This window comes from Lissotriton helveticus, chromosome 6 (genome assembly GCF_964261635.1).
Source record: "Lissotriton helveticus chromosome 6, aLisHel1.1, whole genome shotgun sequence".
NCBI classification, from domain to species: domain Eukaryota; kingdom Metazoa; phylum Chordata; class Amphibia; order Caudata; family Salamandridae; genus Lissotriton; species Lissotriton helveticus.
Window position 1 is genome coordinate 1,133,152,415 of NC_136067.1, and position 19,316 is coordinate 1,133,171,730.

General features: G+C 46.9%; 1 protein-coding gene across 1 annotated transcript in view; it reads left to right on the forward strand.

The window, feature by feature from the left end:
- COG2 (component of oligomeric golgi complex 2) overlaps positions 1 to 19,316 on the forward strand; it is a 358,467-nt gene that overhangs the window by 258,784 nt on the left and 80,367 nt on the right. The window contains exon 14 of the mRNA XM_078648793.1: positions 18,382 to 18,454. Within this exon, the coding sequence (XP_078504919.1) occupies positions 18,382 to 18,454 (73 nt within the window). The remainder of the gene's footprint in view (positions 1 to 18,381; positions 18,455 to 19,316) is intronic.

The window sequence follows — 19,316 nt, forward strand, 5'->3', positions numbered from 1 at the left end:
TGGAGTAGTTTGTCCTTTCTATCTCTGTCAAGTCGGGCCGTGACAGCTATGTAACTGCCTCTTAGCAGAGCCTTCAGGGTATCCCAGAGAAGGGCAACGGGGGTGTCTGTTGTGTCATTGGTACAGAGGAAAGTGCTAATGGTGTCCTTAAGTTCACTTAAGGTTTAACCCCCAATAAGAGTGTCTGTGTCAGGGCTAGCCATCACCCAACCCACAGCATCCAGGAGGAAAACCTCCTGATGTTTATTCGGAGCATGAATGTTAGTGAGAGTAAATGTGTGAGTATTCACCATAATACGCAGTGAAAGGAGTCTTCCTGGTAGATCCGCTTGTGTCTGGTTAACCTGGCCTTAGAAGTGCGTGGCCAAGAGAACTGCCAATCCCACCCACTTCCCCAGACATGCAGAAAAGTATTGGTGATCAAACCAGCAGGACCGCTTGCATTTCAAGTCAATCTTAAGGAGGTGATTTTCCTGTATGAGGCAGATGTCGCAGTTTCAAGTCTCTAAGCATGGAAAAAAGCGCCACACGCTTTACTGGAGCATTAAGGCCTCAGACGTTCGAGTTGAGTATTCTAACCATTTACTATGATTAGTAGTGGGGGCCAAAGATGAGAACAAGTGTCAGGGATCTTTCATCTACCCCGTCTGGCCAGCCCAGTCGTCATAGAATGGAATGAGGACTCCAGTGGGTGAGTCATCAAGCAATAGGTGGGGGGAGGTAGAACATAACAGTACAACTGGGGCACTCCCGTCTTGGAGCACAATGAAAGAAGTTCAAGGGCAACATGTCGTCAGCAAGTGAGTATCTCTGTGCTAAAGGTCTGATGGAATTGGAGCTCTGCCGTATTTGTTGAGGATGTTTTTGTGAAAAGATGGTAAGGCAGCTGGAGTCCCTCAAACATGAGCAAGGGGAGACCTTGGAAGCTTCAGCAATTCAACTAGGCATCTGGTAGGGAAAGTAAATGTGAACCATCTCTTTGCTAATTTCTTTCATGGTTCAATGCAGTGCCCTGGCTTTGTAGTTGGTGTATTAAGGCTGTTCTCACCTCGCTTTGTTCCTCATTGAGTGGGCTTGCCAGTTTGTCCGTTCATCGCCCGTGAGGTACGCCTTTACATGCTGGATAGCTCTGTGAAGTCGAGTGTCTGGTCTCTTCCTCTTGTGAGGCCTCCATGCCCAGCACCGATTAGGCCTCCTCCATAGTGTGGATCACATGTCTCATTGTTCCAATTGAAGTCAAAGACAAAGAATCTAATATAGCACACAAATCACCGTTAGGTCTCAAGGCGCTTGCTTTGAAGATGAGCCCAAAGGGATAGCTCCACTTATACTGGATTCCCATCTGCAGAAATGTGGTGGCTGGTCGGAGCGCCCTGCGATGCTCTAGTGTGATGTGGACAAGTCTTGGAAAACCTGCACTTTCACTCCTTTAAATGTGATTGCGTTCCGATTGCACACCGCTGACCTGATGGCTTCCTTTCGGCAGCATTGATGCTCACAGGTCAGGATATCCTGAGGCATGCCAGGGGATTTGGTTGGGTGACCCACCCTTTGGGTGCAATCTAGAACGATGTCCTTGTCCTCAAGTTCTGACGAGACATGTTGGAACAGATGAGTGACTTAGTCCTTCCGTTTCCCGGAGTCCGCCTGAAGAGGAACCCCTTATATTCTAATGTTGGCTCGGGCAATCTGCTTTCAAAATCTTCCACGTGATATTGCAACTCATCATTCTTGCTGCGCAGTTCCAGTAGTTTGCGTCTGTGGTTGTCAAGTTCCTCCTCTCTTATGTCGCTGGTTTGTTCCAGGATGGTCACCCTTTGACCCAGATATCCTGTGTCTTTCTTAATGTCCCTGATTTCCATTGCCATTTCTTTCTTAATGGCTGCTATATCACCTCTCAGGGCACTTAAGAGGGTCTCTAAGAAGGCGCAGTGACAAAGGCTTCTTCCTACGGAGCGTCGTAGCAGTGTGAGTATTTAAGGCGGGAGAAGTGTTGGGGGGACCTGTTGAGCCTGTCCTTCAATGGATTGGCCTTTTTGGACTAGTGAGTGTTCATGTTGACACCAGGTCAGAACCACACGGGGTGATTGTCAGCAGAGAAGCAGGGTCTAGAGCACTCCACCACCGGGGGACCCCATCTATGGTGGATGCTCCCACGTAGGCCACCTGGGGAGCGAGGTGAAGGGGGAGGAGAGCCACCCCTATACCCCAAAGCAAAAGGTTCCCTCTAGATGCCTCCCTTACAGTGGAACCCATGGTTCGGCATGTCTGGACCCCATGCTGCAGCTCCCACCTGCATCGCTGGAGGCAATTTGAAGTGTCTCTTTATTCAGTTTCTCTGGGAGCCCTTGCCTGTCGCTTCTTCCACAGATGTTCCAGCCGCTAACCTAGGGATACCGGTTGGCAGCATATCTGACACGTTCGCCATGGCCACAGCTGTCTGTCTAAGGAGGACCTGGGCCCGCAAGGGCCGCCGATGTTATGAGTGCCCTCGTGGCGGGAATGGAAAGACAGCGCCGCAAAGGGGCCACCTGCCCCAAGGATCCTCAGATCGGGGCGCCGGGGTCACACCATCTACACTGTGTGGCATCTACACACCGCCGGTGTCTCTCCCAGTAGCGCCTACGCTCTGCACGCTGCCTGGTTTCTGCAGCGGGGGATTAGCCATGAGCCCCACTGCTCACTAGCCACTGTGCTGCATCGTAGGCCCGGTGTCCAGGAGCTCCATATTTCGTCCCCATATGCCATTAGGAGCACTTTGTGTCGATCGCCATTTTGTATGTGCTAGTGTGTCGCCACTGTCGCTTTCTCAATGGGCCTTAATGCAGATACCCCACTGCTGCTACCAGTCGATCTACTGTTTGTGGGGTAAAACGCTGAGTTAATCAGCCTCGTTCCAGCCTACTTCGCTACCACTAGGGGCCAGCTCCGTAATGAGCAGCACTCTCTCCCTTCGCATGGCGTGCTGTTTGGTCTCCGCGGTTGAGACACAGCCGGGCGCCTTACCGTGTATCTTATTTTTTGCTGATCGGGATCTCAGTTTTGTCAAGCAGGAGCGCCGCCACTGTACATTGCGAAGCCGTTAGAGCCAGGACCTTACGACAGCCTATATTTTGTGCATCCCAGCACCTTCACTACTTAGGCCAGGAGTCTCGATGACAATCGCTGATGCAGTCACCCATGTTCACTGCCGCCAACCAACGTAAACGGAGGGCTTCCCCCACTGCCTGGAGCTGTTTCTATGTCCCAGGAACATGCCTAACCCGCCACTTTGTGAGGGCTGACGGCAGAGCTCTGTGAGAGCGCCGCTGCTCATGCGCCATCATGGACACGCTCCTATATATTCCGTTTATAAGGAATTGAACAAATATTCAGAGAGAAGCTTCTGAAATAATTAAACAAACAGATCAAACAAACCTGCTAGCAGATTTTAATGTTATTGAGAATGGAATACACATGCTTTCTAAAAGAATGTACTCATTTAGCCTCATTCTGTCTTTGGCTCTAGACCTCATAATAGGAGACCTGGGTTTGCTGCAACTTGGCCAATCTCAATTAAGAGCAATTATACAATTAATTTGGGCATTACAAACACTTGGATCCTGTATTGTCCCCTGGCAACTTCATATTTGAACTGTATAATTTGCCACTTACTCAGGAACCCATGTCATGAAAGAATCCACATACACACTATTGAGTATAGATCAGATGGAAGATGCACCCTTTATGGTTAGTGACACTACACCCATTACCTGGTTGATGCATGGTATAATTTCCCTACCCATTACACCGTTTCATTTTCACGACTGCCAGAAATCTAAATCCACTGGCTGGTATGAAAATATGCACCATTCACAGTTGTTCGATACATGGAAGTTTACTTTTTCCTGTATCTGTTTATGAATCTGAAAATGAAGATGACCTGTATACATGCTGCAGGAATCCCCTTGGAAAACTGCCTTTTGTGCGATACTATATCATTGCGTGGAATGCGAAGCGCTTTGATGCCGGGGTTAAGTTGTGTTTTATCTGCTTCCCCTCTGCATCTATCCCCACACATCATAAACTCCTGATTAATGTATTTCTTACAAATGTTACTTGCTGTGGATTAGAACCTGGCCAACCATACCTGATAAGTTTCTGAAACAATACAGTGTTGTGGAAGGACCTTGTACCCACCTCCTCGAAATATGATTAGAAACATCCTGTGACCTACTTTAGATATGAAATGTATGCATTTTTACTATTAAACAAACTATTGTCTGCTATTACAAGAAGAAGTCCCTTTGATGTCGGGGACTGAAACCTACAAACTGCAGACAGACAGAACTGCTTTAGAAAGTCAAAGGCTGTTACGCATGCATTACCCGACACACTTAGCCGTTCTCGTGCAATCTGTATTCAATTCATCTTTAATGACTGGTGTTGCGTATCTTTTTAAGAACATTGGTTTTGGTCTGGTGACTGAATTTAAAGGTGTATTTGGACTGATTCCATCATTTTTTTTACTCTTTGTTCTCTAGCTTTTTTGGAGGATTCCCAACCATCATACTGCTAATCATCTGTGGTATCATCATCTTTCTCTTATTCTGACTAGGAAAGCAACACATTGAGCGTGTGTCCAGCTGAACAAAGATGTAGAGTGACTGTAGCACACTAAATGCGGCATGCTTTGCTACCTGAACTGAGCAAGCACAGATTCTCTTCTTTTGCCAAATGGATGACACAAGAGTAAAACCAGTGTTCCGGTGCATAAACTGTCCGACTGAAATAACCTTGGACTTACAGCTGGAGCAGACCCCAGTGGCTTATCTTGCTATGGAAGCAATCGTTCAACCACTACATCAGCACCAGAGACTGTGCCAAGCAATGACAGTCCCTTATGCTAGATGCAACCTATGACAGAGAAATATCACCAGTGGCACTTTTCGATGCAGCTCTTGATGAACAGCTTGATTCACTGCTGTTCTTCAGCCTCCCATAGAGGAGCTGCAATTACCACATAGTACTTCAGATGAGCAGCCAATTGCTGGGCCCTCAAATGTGCAGGCTTATGACTATAAGCATACATTTAGGACATAAGGACCACACCTAAATTATGTGTGAACCAGCAGATATCAACATGTCCTCCGCTGAGGATTGAAATCAACATGAGTCGATCAATAACATATATTCACCATAGATACCACAGCAACATCAACTTTAAATATAAAACCTTCTAATTTTGTCCCGGTCACGCCACGTGTCTCTTTCTGAAAAGCTCATATGTTACTATAAAATGCAAGCTTTTCATTTTCTAAAAAATAAAATGAATTCCCATAAACTCAAGCTTTCACATTTCCTAATACATGCTAATTGAAATATTGGCTTTTACTGTTTTTAATAAATGAATGTATTGTGTCTAGAAATCAGCTTGTTATTTTTCTCAAGCGTACTACTGCTGCAAATAGATAGATTCCGTCTTGCATGCCACTGTATCACTTAATACACATAATATGCCTGGGAAGCTCATCATACCCTTGTAATTTGACCATTGTGGTTTGGTAAACCTGTGTAGGAAAGTACCTCTTTTTGCATGGTTACTCCCTAGCTTTTAGCCAGATACCTGATGCCAACTGAACTGAGTGTGTGCTGGAACCCTGCTAACCAGGCCCCAGCACCTTTGTTCTTTCACAGAACTGTAACTTTTCCCCCACAATTGGCACCCTTCTAGGCCACATGTAAGTCCCTTGTAAAAGGTACCCCTGATACAAAGTGCCTTGTGACCAGAGGGTGCCTCTGAGGGCTGCAGCATGGATTATGCCACCCTCACCTTAAACACCCCCACACTGTCATTGCAGGCTGCGTGTTTTGGTACAGACCAAAGTGAAGAGTGGACATGTCACACATCCCTTTGTGCCATGCCCATAAACACTGTCTGTGGCATGGGTACGTCACCCCTCTAGCAGGCCTCACAGCAATAAGGCAGGGTGCACCATACCACAGGTCAGGGTATAGCTGCATGAGCAATATGCTCCTACAGGGTCTTTGACATTCACAGACATTGTAAGTGCAATAAAGCCATTTTGAGTACTGGGGCTGGGAGCTTGTCAACAGGAACTCCACAGCTCCAGGATGGTTTTAAGGAAGACTGAGAAGTTTGGTATCAAACCCCTCTGCTTAATAAACTCACACTGATTCCAGTGTTGGATCTATTATAAAATGCATTCAGAGGGCATCTTAGAGATGCCCCCTGGAAAACGACTGATCTCTAGTGTATTGGCTGACTAGTCCCCGCTAGCCAGCCACCACCAGAGAGGTTTCTGGACTCTTTGGGTAAGAGCCTTTGTGTTCTCCAAGGTCAGAAACAAAGCCTGCTCTAGGTGGAGGTGGTCCATACCTCCCCGGGCAGGAACAGCAACACTTGGCGGTGAGCCACAAAGGCTCTCACCTTGTGATGTGCTGACATGGGCAGCTCCAACTAGTGGATTTGCCCCCTTGTCCAGACCCCACTTTTGGCAGCAGGACTGGCGGATAAATTAGTAAGCAGAGTAGGAGTGTCCAACTTGGCTTGACACACCCCGAGGGTCGCCAGGAGCTGAGGTAACCCCCTTTCTAAGAAATTCTCTACTATGAATTGAAATTAGGCCCAATAGGAACATGGATGCGCCCCTCTCACCAAAAGGGAGGGGGCACCCAAAGGGTGTAGTCATCCTAGGGGACAGTAGCCATTGGCTGCTGCCCCTCGACCTCAGTAACTCACTTAAATTAAGTATTTAAGGGCTACACTGAACTTTGTTCCTCAGATTTGACGGTCTAAAAGATGAAGACGGAAAAAGACCACTGCAGAACCTGGCAAGAACCTCTCTGCCAATAGCTAGTTTGACAATTGGACCTGCTGTCCTTCCAGAAACCCTGCCAAGCATCCAAGAAACCCTAAAAACCCACCAGCCTTCAACCAATCTCCAAGAACCTCCCTTTGGGCTAGAGGCGCTAGTACCCGGTACAAAGACCACAGCAGTTGAGGACCGACACTTGTGTTGACGCGACTCACTACACAAGGAACAAGACCGCTGCAGTAGAGGACTGACACTTGTGTTGACGCAAATTTTCTCTGCCGTAAGAAAGCACCCCAGCTGGACGGCCTCCACGACCTAGAGGGATCCTCTTGACCCAACGATCCAAGCCGATCCCAGTACTGTTCCCGAGAGCCTGTACCCTCCTCAAAGTGGCCCTGTCTGGCCTCCTCCTGCCCCGCCTGCTCGTCCATGGCCTCTCTGAGACAGCCCAACCACGGCGGAATTCCTCCATCCCCTGTGCATCTCCATCCCACAACTGGGCTGGTGATGCCTCGCTTCAAACTACAATGACTCGGCGACGACGACCACGACGGTCCCGGCATTGGCAGCCTACTGAGTCCCATTCACCCCTATTGTACTCGGCTGACCACGAGAACAGAACACCATTGCCAGTATCGACTGCTGCAGCGTAGATACAGGACTCCGAAACCTGCCGCCCCAGGGCCGCTGGTGGGGCAGTGCCCAGCTCAAACAGACCCTTGTCCCAGGGTTGGACTAACCCCGAAAGCTGGTAATGCAAGTTGTGTACTTAACCACTGATGCAGAATACAGTGTTCGAGGCATGTGGGCTGCTGAATTCATATCTTGTGCATAGATCGACGCCTAGTGTTGGGTCCGGATGATTGCACATTGTTGTCCTGGAAGAGTCTTCGAAGTATCACGAGATAGGTGGCTCCTCCCTCGGACTACAGTGCGCATGGGCATCCTCTCCATCCTCAGATAGTTTTTTTCCGCCATTGGGTTCGGATGTACTTTTCTTTACTCAAGTTCGGAAACTTTCTAAAGGCCAAAAGGCCTTCAGGGTCGTCGGTATTGTTCTTTCGATCGGTGCAGAGTTCTTGTTCCAGTTCTTTTCGAGCAGGACGTCGAGGAGAGCCGCGTGGCCTTTTCGACACCAGAGGGCCGATCGTCGATGGAACGGAGCCCGTTCAAACGATGCCCCCTCTGTAACTCTAAGTACCCGCACATCGATGTACACCCGGTGTGCAACAAGTGCTTATCACCAGACCACAATGAGGACAACTGTCTAGCTTGTGCTCGATTCAGGTCAAAGAAGACGCTTAGGCTCCGACGTGCGGCGAGGCAAACGATGTCGAAGCCAGCGCCCGACCCGGTGAATATCTTCGGTGAAGAAGACGATGAGGTCGTCGAGGCTCAGGATCCAGGACAGCAATCGGATCCCGGTTCGGAGCATGACTCCACCTATTATGAAGACGTCGATGATGAAGGCGATCATGAAAACGTCGGCGAGGTAAGGGACGACGTATCCCCCATCGGAGCCGTCGATGATGACTCAAGCGATGAACCAGGCCCAACAGTGGGTACGGAGCTCACGACAGACACTGAAAGGCTTCCAAGGGCTCAGGTCGAGGCATCGCCGGAAGGCCTTAGCCAAGATCATGAAGAACGTTCGATAGCCCCGCGTCTCGGCCCGGCTAAGAACATATCACACGAGCCATCGGTCGCACTACTGAAAGCAAAACCGAAAGCCATCGAGTCAAAATCGAAACCGAAACTGCAGAAGACAGTCTTCGGATCGAAGAGTTCGAACATTTCGGATTCTACAAAGAAAGCAAGTGTCGACAACCCTGCGAGCTCAAAAATGAAAGGCGTCGAGCCAAAGGTCGGTGCGCTGAAATCCATCACCAAAGTCAAGCACGTCGAACCGACGAGGTCGACGTCGACGGACAGCATCACCAACAAGGGACTCGGGTCTCGGAGGGTTCTCGATCCGAAGCAACGAGTCGACGCGCCGAAGCTCGTCAAAGCCCTCGAGCCAAAAGCCACAGGCGCCTCGAAGGAGCACGTCGAACCGAGGCGAAAGAGCACGCCTCCGACGCAACAAGTGCCTAAGTCAACGCACAGCCAATGGCATACTGACGAAAGGGCTACGTCGGTTGGACCTCTATCGACGCCGGCCCCGAAAAAGGTCAGTCAGTCTAAAGACTCGCTGCCACCGATAAAGTTTGGACTACCCCCAACTGCACGCCCTAAGGCGCTCGATCCGAACACCGGGGTTGAGACACCCAGGTCGGTGTCAACAGGAAAAAGAAGTCATCCTCCAGAAGAGGACATTGTATACCAAGAGCCCTCCTATGATGAACAGTCGAAGCTGTATATCGACTCTGAAACTGGCAAATTTTCCATCTACCAAAGAAAGATCAGGTCGGAAAATCCTCTGGAATCATATAAAATTCCACTCAAAAGGAAAAGGGATTCTTCTACATCACCTGTCCTTTTTGAGGCTGTAAGCTACCATGGCCAAGACACTTCTGCATACTCGCCCACACACACTAATGAGGATATGGGGTATGACTATAGTGGACAATACGATTACCCTGCGGACACAGATCAAGATGACCAGACTCAGCCATGGGCAGACACTGTTGACCCTGGTGAGTCACAGACTATTCCTGATACTCCTTCTTATCCTGTCAAAACTTCCCCGACAGAAGATACAGCTGCGTTTAACGCATTAATAGAGAGGGCAGCACTGAATCATGATATGGAAATGCATGCTGACCCAATCAAAGAGGACTTCTTGTTTGACACTTTCTCCATTTCAGAGAAATCTGTTAAGACATTGCCAATGTTGAAAGGTGTTCTTAAACACGCAGGAGACATTTTCAAAGAAACCACAGGAGCAAAGGTTGTTAACCCCAGAATTGAAAGAAAATACAGACCGGCGCCTGTGGACACTACATACATTAAGGGACAGCTGCCATTGGACTCTTTAGTGGTATCAAATGCTCGTAAGCATGCCAACTCACAAACTACTGGTGATGCTACTCCTCCAGACAAAGAGTCTAAAATCTTAGAAGCATCTGGGAAAAGGGTAGCTGCTCAAGCAGCTAATATCTGGAGAATTTCAAATACACAGGCCCTATTAGCCAGATACGATAGGGCGCATTATGACACACTAGAGCAACTGCTACAGCATTTGCCTGATGCCTACAAAGAGGGAGCAGAAATACTTATACAAGAAGGGAAGCTAATATCCAACGCATCCATTAAATGTGCGCTTGACGCAGCAGACACAGCAGCCAGGGCCATCAACACAAGTGTCATGCTCAGGAGACATGCTTGGTTGCGCATCTCTGGCTTCAAACATGAGATTCAAACCACATTATTAAATCAGCCTGTGAACCCTGATTTTTTATTTGGTCCTGATGTGGACACAATCTTAGAGAAGATTAAAAAAGACACAGAGACAGCCAAATCTATGGGTGCCTTGCAGTCACAACAATTTAGAGGCGGCTCCTTTCGTCGATCCGGTAACAGAGGAGCTACAAGAGGCCAGGCATCCCAGCAGACTCCATACAATAAAGGGAGAACGCAACCGACCTTTAATAAGAACAATAGAGGTGGATACCGTGGCAACAGCAACAAGGGCAGAGGACGAGGGAATAACAACACCAGATCCTCCGCCAATACTATACAGTGACGCCTTGTCACTGCCCCCAGAGCATGTAACACCGGTCGGGGGACGATTACAACAGTTCCTGCCAGTCTGGGAGAGCATTACCACAGACAGGTGGGTGAGACAACTTATTCAGTACGGCTATTGTCTAGAGCTAACATCCACTCCACCCAACATACCCCCAAGACACCGTCCTATGTCCGCAGAGCACATAGACTTATTGCAGCAGGAAGTCATCAGCATGCTGCAAAAAGGGGCCATAGAACTCGTCCCTATACAGCAACAGGGTACCGGGGTGTACTCGCTGTACTTCTTAATCCCCAAAAAGGACGGGTCTCTCAGGCCAATACTAGACCTCAGGCCCCTAAACCAATACATCTTGTTACAACACTTTCACATGCTCACTTTACAGCAGGTTCTACCCTTACTCCGTCAGGGAGACTTCCTCACAACATTAGATCTAAATAATGCGTATTTCCACATACCAATACATCCAGCACACAGGAAGTATCTCAGGTTTACCATACAAAATCAGCACTACCAGTTCAAGGTACTGACTTTCGGGGTGACAACTGCCCCAAGGGTGTTTACCAAGTGCCTGGCGACAGTAGCGGCGCACCTGCGGAGAAACCATATTCACGTCTACCCCTATCTGGACAACTGGCTTATCTAAGCAAAGTCAGCCCAGCAATGTGCCGACCACATGTCCCGCACTATTCACCTCCTGCAGAGCCTCGGATTCTCATTAAACTACACAAAGTCTCATCTCCAACCCGCCCACGTACAACAGTACCTGGGAGCGACAATAGACACTCTGGCAGCAAAGGCTCAGCCACACTCAGCGAGAATCAACAGCATTCAATCGCTGATCCAGGGATTCCGACCCCAACACTCGCTCCCGGCACGGGTGTTTATGCAGTTGATAGGCATGATGGCCTCCTGCATCTTCATAGTCCCCCACGCCAGACTGCACATGCGTCCGCTTCAGGAGTGCTTAGCACAGCAGTGGAACCAGGCTCATGGACAATTAAAAGACCTAGTGTTGGTGACCGGTCGCGCATACAACTCTCTGCATTGGTGGAATCCACAAAACCTTTGCAGGGGTCGACCCTTCCAAGAGCCTGTACCACAAATAGTGCTCACGACGGACGCATCTCTCCTGGGATGGGGAGCGCATGTCCTCCATTACACAGTGCAGGGGCTGTGGACAACACAACAGAAGAAGATTCACATCAACCTGCTGGAACTGATGGCAATCTTCAAGGCAATGAAGGCGTTCAAGGTACATTTGTGCAACAAAGTTGTGTTGATCCCGACGGACAACATGACTGCCATGTACTACATACAGAAGCAGGGAGGGACACACTCTCCACAGTTGTCACATCTAGCGCAAAGCATGTGGAAGTGCACCATTCAGAGAAACATCTTCCTCATGGCGGAACACCTCCCAGGCAAAGACAACCAGATGGCGGATCTGCACAGCAGACACAGCCACCAGATGCACGAGTGGGAGATACATCCCTCGGTGCTGCACCCGTACTTCCAGCAGTGGGGTCACCCAGAGATAGACCTGTTCGCCACAAGGGAAAACGCAAAATGCCAAAGCTTCGCCGCCAGGTTTCCACATCCGCAGTCTCAGGGCAATGCGATATGGATGAACTGGTCAGGCAGATTTGCGTACGCTTTTCCACCAGCCCCGCTCATACCGCTAGTGGCACGCAAACTGCGACAACACTCGATGACACTCATCCTCGTTGCTCCAACGTGGGCAAGGCAACCATGGTACACCACGTTCCTAGAACTTTCCGTGGTGCCTCATCAAATGCTAAAATTAACACCCAGTCTTTTAACGCAGAGCCATGGCGACATTCATCACCCAGATCCGCAACAGTTGAACCTTGCGATCTGGCTCCTGAAGTCATAGAGTTTGGTTACCTCAACTTGCCTCCTGACTGTATGAATATTATCAAAGAGGCAAGAAGACCTACTACCAGGGCATGCTATGCGGCGAAGTGGAAACGATTTGTCATCTATTGCACCAATAATGACATAAATCCGCTCGATCGCATCTACTCAAAACATCATATGTTACCTGTTGCACTTGCACAGATGCAATCTGGCTTACAGTTCCATACGTATACATTTAGCTGCGGTGGCAGCTTATCTTCAGAACAGGCAGCACCTTTCACTCTTCAGAGTACCTGCTATTAAAGCTTTCATGGAGGGACTCAGACGAGTAATTCCTCCTAGACACCCACCTTCACCTGTCTGGAACTTGAACGTAGTTCTCACCAGACTAATGGGACCCCCTTTTGAACCTCTACACTCGTGTGAGATACAGTTCCTAACGTGGAAAGTGGCCTTTCTAGTGGCGATTACATCCCTTAGAAGAGTTAGTGAGCTGCAAGCTCTAACTATTCAGGAGCCATTCATACAAATTCACGCAAATAGGGTTGTGCTACGAACAAACCCTAAATTTATGCCAAAGGTGGTATCCCAGTTTCACATCAATCAAGCTATAGAACTGCCAGTGTTCTTTCCAAATCCAGATTCAGTGGCAGAAAGAGCTCTACATACCTTAGACGTTAAAAGAGCTCTCCTGTACTATATAGACAGGACAAAACTTTTCAGAAAAACTAAGCAACTGTTTGTTGCCTTTTCACCACAGCACAAAGGCAACCCCATTTCCAAATCAGGTATAGCCAGGTGGATTGTTAAGTGCATACAGATTTGTTATCAGAAAGCTAAACGCACATTAACAGTACCCCCAAGAGCGCATTCCACACGCAAATTGATGTTGAGTGTTTGATTGATTCAGATGCTCCGTCCATCACCACCCCCTTTTGTACCGCTTTTGGCCGCCATAAGTGTGGCAGGGTATGCTCAGACGTGAGTCCCTTGCTCACTTTGCCACTGGATTCAAGCAAGCCGGGCTGAAGACGGCTGGAATGCCAGAAACCGGTCCTCGGAAGCTTGTTTCCGGTCCAGGGAAGACATGGCTTGGCAGTTCGGGCTGGACTGTTCCCATGAGGCACAGGGTCAGACTGATTTGCATATAGCCATGTCTGAACTGGGTGGCAGAGTGGGCTAAAGAATGGTGATGGATTAAACCCAGATCTTTTGACTGGGTGTGAGTGTTTGATTGATTCAGATGCTCCGTCCATCACCACCCCCTTTTGTACCGCTTTTGGCCGCCATAAGTGTGGCAGGGTATGCTCAGACGTGAGTCCCTTGCTCACTTTGCCACTGGATTCAAGCAAGCCGGGCTGAAGACGGCTGGAATGCCAGAAACCGGTCCTCGGAAGCTTGTTTCCGGTCCAGGGAAGACATGGCTTGGCAGTTCGGGCTGGACTGTTCCCATGAGGCACAGGGTCAGACTGATTTGCATATAGCCATGTCTGAACTGGGGTGGCAGAGTGGGCTAAAGAATGGTGATGGATTAAACCCAGATCTTTTGACTGGGTGTGAGTGTTTGATTGATTCAGATGCTCCGTCCATCACCACCCCCTTTTACACGCAAATTAGGGGCATCCATGACTTTCCTAGGAAACATTCCTCTAGAAGAAATATGTAGAGCAGCCTCATGGACTACCATACATACATTTACCAACCACTACTGCGTAGATGTACACTCCAAACAGCAAGCGGCTGTAGGACAGGCTGTTCTCAAGACTCTTTTTCAGACTGCTGCAGCTGGCACGGGCAACCACCGCTAAAAGGGAGACTGCTATACATTCTATGCACAAGATATGAATTCAGCAGCCCACATGCCTCGAACGGAATATGCTACTTACCAGTATGCATCTGTTCTTGGCATATAGGGCTGCTGATATTCATATCGCCCTCCCTTCTCCCCGGTGCCTGTCGCAGCTGTAGCATTCAGAATTAATCTCTAGCATGGACATCACTTACTGTGTCATACTCCATTCCTGCCACAATGGCGAAAAACAATCTGAGGATGGAGAGGATGCCCATGCGCACTGTAGCCGAGGGAGGAGCCACCTATCTCGTGATACTTCGAAGACTCTTCCAGGACAACAATGTGCAATCATCCAAATCCAACACTAGGCGGCGATCTATGCACAAGATATGAATATCAGCAGCCCTACATGCCAAGAACAGATGCATACTGGTAAGTAGCATATTCCTTTCCTTCCTTAGGATTGCATTGCCATCCACCGATTACCTACCACTGTGAATCTTGTGCTGGTACTAAATGTTACTGTCTCGAATTGATCATGCCAAAGTACTTCCTAGACCATAAAGTATTCCTACTGCCTTTTTTAAAAGTATTACCGCCCTATATTTGGGTTCAACTAGGTTCCTAAAATAAAAGTAACTAAAGTAATATTTTTACAAAACATTGGTCTGGAGTTAGTCATTGAGTGTGTGTTCCTGTCTTGTAAGGATGTGTACAGAAAATGCATTCACACCACCCTCTGATGAGCCTAATTGCTCAATTACCGCTAAATTGAGAGTAAGGTATTATCATACTCGCTGTGGATGGCAGCTGGATGAAGGTTGGCAGAATGCTTGTGTCAAAATCTTTTCTTTTTGGAAACTTCTGCCGGGCAAACATAGAAGCATTTGAGCAGGTCTGCTTTAGTCTCTAATCTCATACCAAATTACTGTTAAGTTGAAGTCACCAAAGTTGTGTTTTGTTCGGGTAGGCTTGCCACTGCATCCTAATCCTCCTGAGATTGATATTTAAGTACTACATTTTAGAAGAAGTTCAGCCATTTTGGTTTCTTGATGTCCAAACAACAGTTGGTATCTCTGGATAACTTCCAACTTTTAACAGAAGCTGCATTTGACAGTTTGGTGGATAGTGTCTCTTCAGGTTCCCCACTTGACCCATTCCCCTCTAAAATATGGAAGTCATCTGGACGACACATTCTTCCCTGGCTGAGGCAGATCTGTAATCAGTCCTTAGAAGAAGGATTGGTCCCGGAAGACTGGAAATTGGCGGTGGTGACCCCACTGATAAAAAAAGCCCTCTTTGGACCCATATGTACCTGCAAACTTTAGACCTATCTCTCTCCTACCTTATCCGGTGAAAATTTTAGAAAAAACAGTCCGTAGGAAATTGTTGTGTTTTTTGGAGGATAACTCCCTGCTTGACAAAGACCAGTTTGGGTTTCGCCCTGGTCACGGGACGGAGACGGCTTTGGTCACAATGATGGATAACCTGCGTATGCGTGCCGACAACGGAATGCCACTGTCCTAGTGCTTCTCGATATGTCGGCCGCATTCGACACGGTGAACCATCTCATTCTAACGGAAAGACTCAAGAAGATAGGAGTGAAAGGTCGGGCACTGCAATGGTTACATTCTTATTTAGCAGGACGACATCAGGTGGTATCATTAGCACTATTCTCTTCTAGTAAATCACCAGTCATTCATGGGGTGCCGCAGGGCTCTGCGATCAGTCCTATTCTTTTTAATATTTATCTGCAGCCCCTGCTCCCCATCATAAAGTCAACTATTCCGATGACACGCAATTGGCATTTTCTCTAGAAGGTGAACAGACATTATCTCTGGACTTGTTCCAGCAAGGCATGCGGCGGACAACTCACTGGCTTAGAAGGAGTTCTTTACAATTTAACGGTGGAAAGACCGAGGTGGTATACGGCTCCTCTGGTAGGCTGCCTAGACAATTTCCATCTGAATTCAGGCTTACTCCAGAGGAGGAACCACTAACTCCGGTCAGTAAGGTACGTAATTTGGGGGTGTTGATTGATAGTGATCTCCAGATGGAATCACAGGCAAGTAAGACCGCCAGTGTATGTTTTGCCATAATACGTATGTTAAGCAAAATACTCCCTCTGCTACCTAAAGAGTCTCGATCACTGGTGGTAAGCAGTACAGTGGGAAGCAGACTGGATTATTGTAACTCTTTGTATTTGGGGGCCCCATTATACATCTTTCAGGGACTCCAAAGAATCCAGGCTGCAGCAGCTAAACTGGCCCTTGGCAGGCAACGTGGATCCTTCACAACACTGGCTCTGAGAGAGCTACATTGGCTGCCCATAATGGAAAGGGTTCAGTTTAAATCCCTCTGTCTGGTTTTCAAAGCAGTGCATTAGTTAGGTCCGGTTCCTATGTAGGAAAGGTTTTCATGGTATTTACCAACAAGGCAGCTGCGCTCCTCTAGTGCCGGTCTACTGACGGTCCCTAGATTCAAACGGTCCAGGTTAGGAGGAAGGGCATTTAGGGTGGCTGGTGCTCGTTTGTGGAACAAACTACCCCAGAGTCTCAGGCAGTCCAGCTCCTTGCTAGAGTTTCGTAGGAACCTTAAGACTTGGCTTTTTCCTAAAATTTACTCCTTAAGCCCTCTTTTTTCTGTTGTGACCTGCTTCTACTCTGGTTTATTAGTCTGAAGCGCCAGGATACTCGTGGGGTGACAGATCGCGCTATATAAGTGTAAAATATCAATCAATCAATCAATGTCTCCAAACATTCTTGAAAGGTTTTAAGGCACTAATTGTCTTGTGCAAGCATGATATGATGGAGACGCTAAGTGCAGAATCTCTGTCAAGCACCGTGCCCCAGTTTGTTTTACGGTGGGAATGTAAAGCTATTATCTCTAGTCATTGTGCCTCAGAACCGAAAAGGTACTAATAAACGTAGCATAGTATTTGATTCTGAATTGCGGTATAGTGAAGAGTGCTAAGCTCATGCTGTGTGTCAGCCATCTTGCCAGAAATATTCTACTACCGACATTCAAATAAAGATTTGTCGAGATCAAAATAATGTTTGGAAACGATGAGCTAAATTTGAATTAAGTGTTTTGCAAACTCCTATTCTTCATTCATTAAGAACACCTAGATTGGGCAGATAGGACCTCGGCTGCTGCTCCGTCCATATGTCCCGAGTCACATACATTGTCCAGGCATGAGGATTTGTACAACTGTACTGGTTTGATACAGACAAGGATAGGCTAAGAGGGAAGAAAATGACAGGTACTGCAACAGTCACTTTAGTCTGTGTGGTGGACTCGTGCATCTCGTATGTTACACTTTTGTTATAAGAGACAATAAGCGGGTCAGCCTTTAAGGGCATCAATATTCGACATTATGCCTGCGCATGTTGGGTCATCAGAGATGTCTTAGCACTTAAATTGAACAAGTTAGGAGTGCATGAATAGAGACCTGCATTCCCACAAGGATACAAACATTGTGATTTCTCTTGCTAGAAGGTGGGCACAGCGGCTGGCTCTCTTTAAGAAGCTATCTTTACAGAAACTAGGACTAAATGGATATTTGCTGCATCCCTTGATGAAGAGTTTGGTGGAAGGTACAGTTCTGGAAAAAAAGACCACACTCCTATCAGACCATTAAGCTGGATTGTTTCTTAGAACCAGGTTAATGTTCATACATGCCTCAAGTAAAATCAATTACAGAAAAATTCTAAGTGATTTGTTTTTAAACTGCTGATTGTAACATTGGTGATACATGGATGGAAGCGGTTCAAGGGGTTTCGAAAGTGTTTGATATAAAGAAGTTCGGTTTCTGACTTTTTGTGTTTTATAAGAACCTGTTAGGCTCAGACTTCGATTTTAATTTATCGTGTTGTGGTCACGTTTTTGACTGCCTTGAGCAAGCATCCAAAGATCCTTACAGTTAACTAATTGTAATAAATACATGAATGTTAACTGTTATTTTGCCTCGGAGTGCAGCAATGATCGTTGTTATTTGCATTGGCTTGCAAGTGTAGCAGATTCATAATAAAGTAATGCAAGTGAAAATGTAACATACATTTGTAAAATTATTTCATTGTTAAGTTCTTATAGTGCTGCTCCTTAAAGAAAATGTCACATTGATAATAATTTGAGTATATGCCATAAATGGCAATTTTCATACGTATTTCTTAAATCTTAAATGAGATTTCTTTGTTTTTCAGCTTCCTGATATTTTGCAGTTGATCAAACCCAAGCTTGAGTTGATAGACTTCAAGAATGTGTCTATCTTATCAGGTAAAGGTTAAACCTTTTCCTAAAAAGGCATGCCTTAAAAAGAAAAAAAAGGCTGTCAGGGTAAAAGGTTGGATGATGCATTGTTGGATTTATTAGAGACAATGCTTATTTTAATGATAACTTAAAAAGTAACTGACGATGGCTAATGGTTGATACCACTTTATGTAGTCAGTGCTTCAGGTGATAAGCGTGCTTACCTGACATTTTCAGTGTGGATATCTCAGTCAACAATATCTACTGCCAATGAGTGGCTGTGGCCTTAGCTCTGCCTTCAGAGGCTGTCTTCAGAGTATAGATTCATTTTCACAGCATGCCTAGTAAGGAAGTCCTCTTGAGTCCTGTATGAGTTATACATTTTTCTTCACTAAAAAAATAATCTATCAAAATGTTTTTTTGATCTGCTGCTGAAGGTTTATTTAATATTGTTAGACTGACAGAGTTGTTGTGATGCTTTGCTGGTAAGGCCTGCTTTCTGAACTTTAGCTACAGTTTTTGCTTCTGTCAAAGTAGCCCTCATTCTGTCCATTTTCCCAAAAGCACTTCTGGTGCACTAAAGTCAAGATGTAGGCTAGTTACAGGCTACACACCATCTCAAAGCACTACTGCCTTTACACAGATCCCTTACTTGAGTTATAAGTAGTATTAGACCTGACATCCTTGGTGTGGTCTTCCCCCAATCATTTTCCTCTCACCCCTCCCGTTTTCTAAATTCATTGTACTACAGTAGCACTTACAAACTGTCTCAGGTCTGCTGTTGCAGCCTGTAGTGCAGTTTTAAACTGCCAATACAAGCTGGCAAAATAAACCTTTTGACAAGCCTAAACGTCCTTTTTCAGGTATTGTATTAGTCAAGACCTTTTGA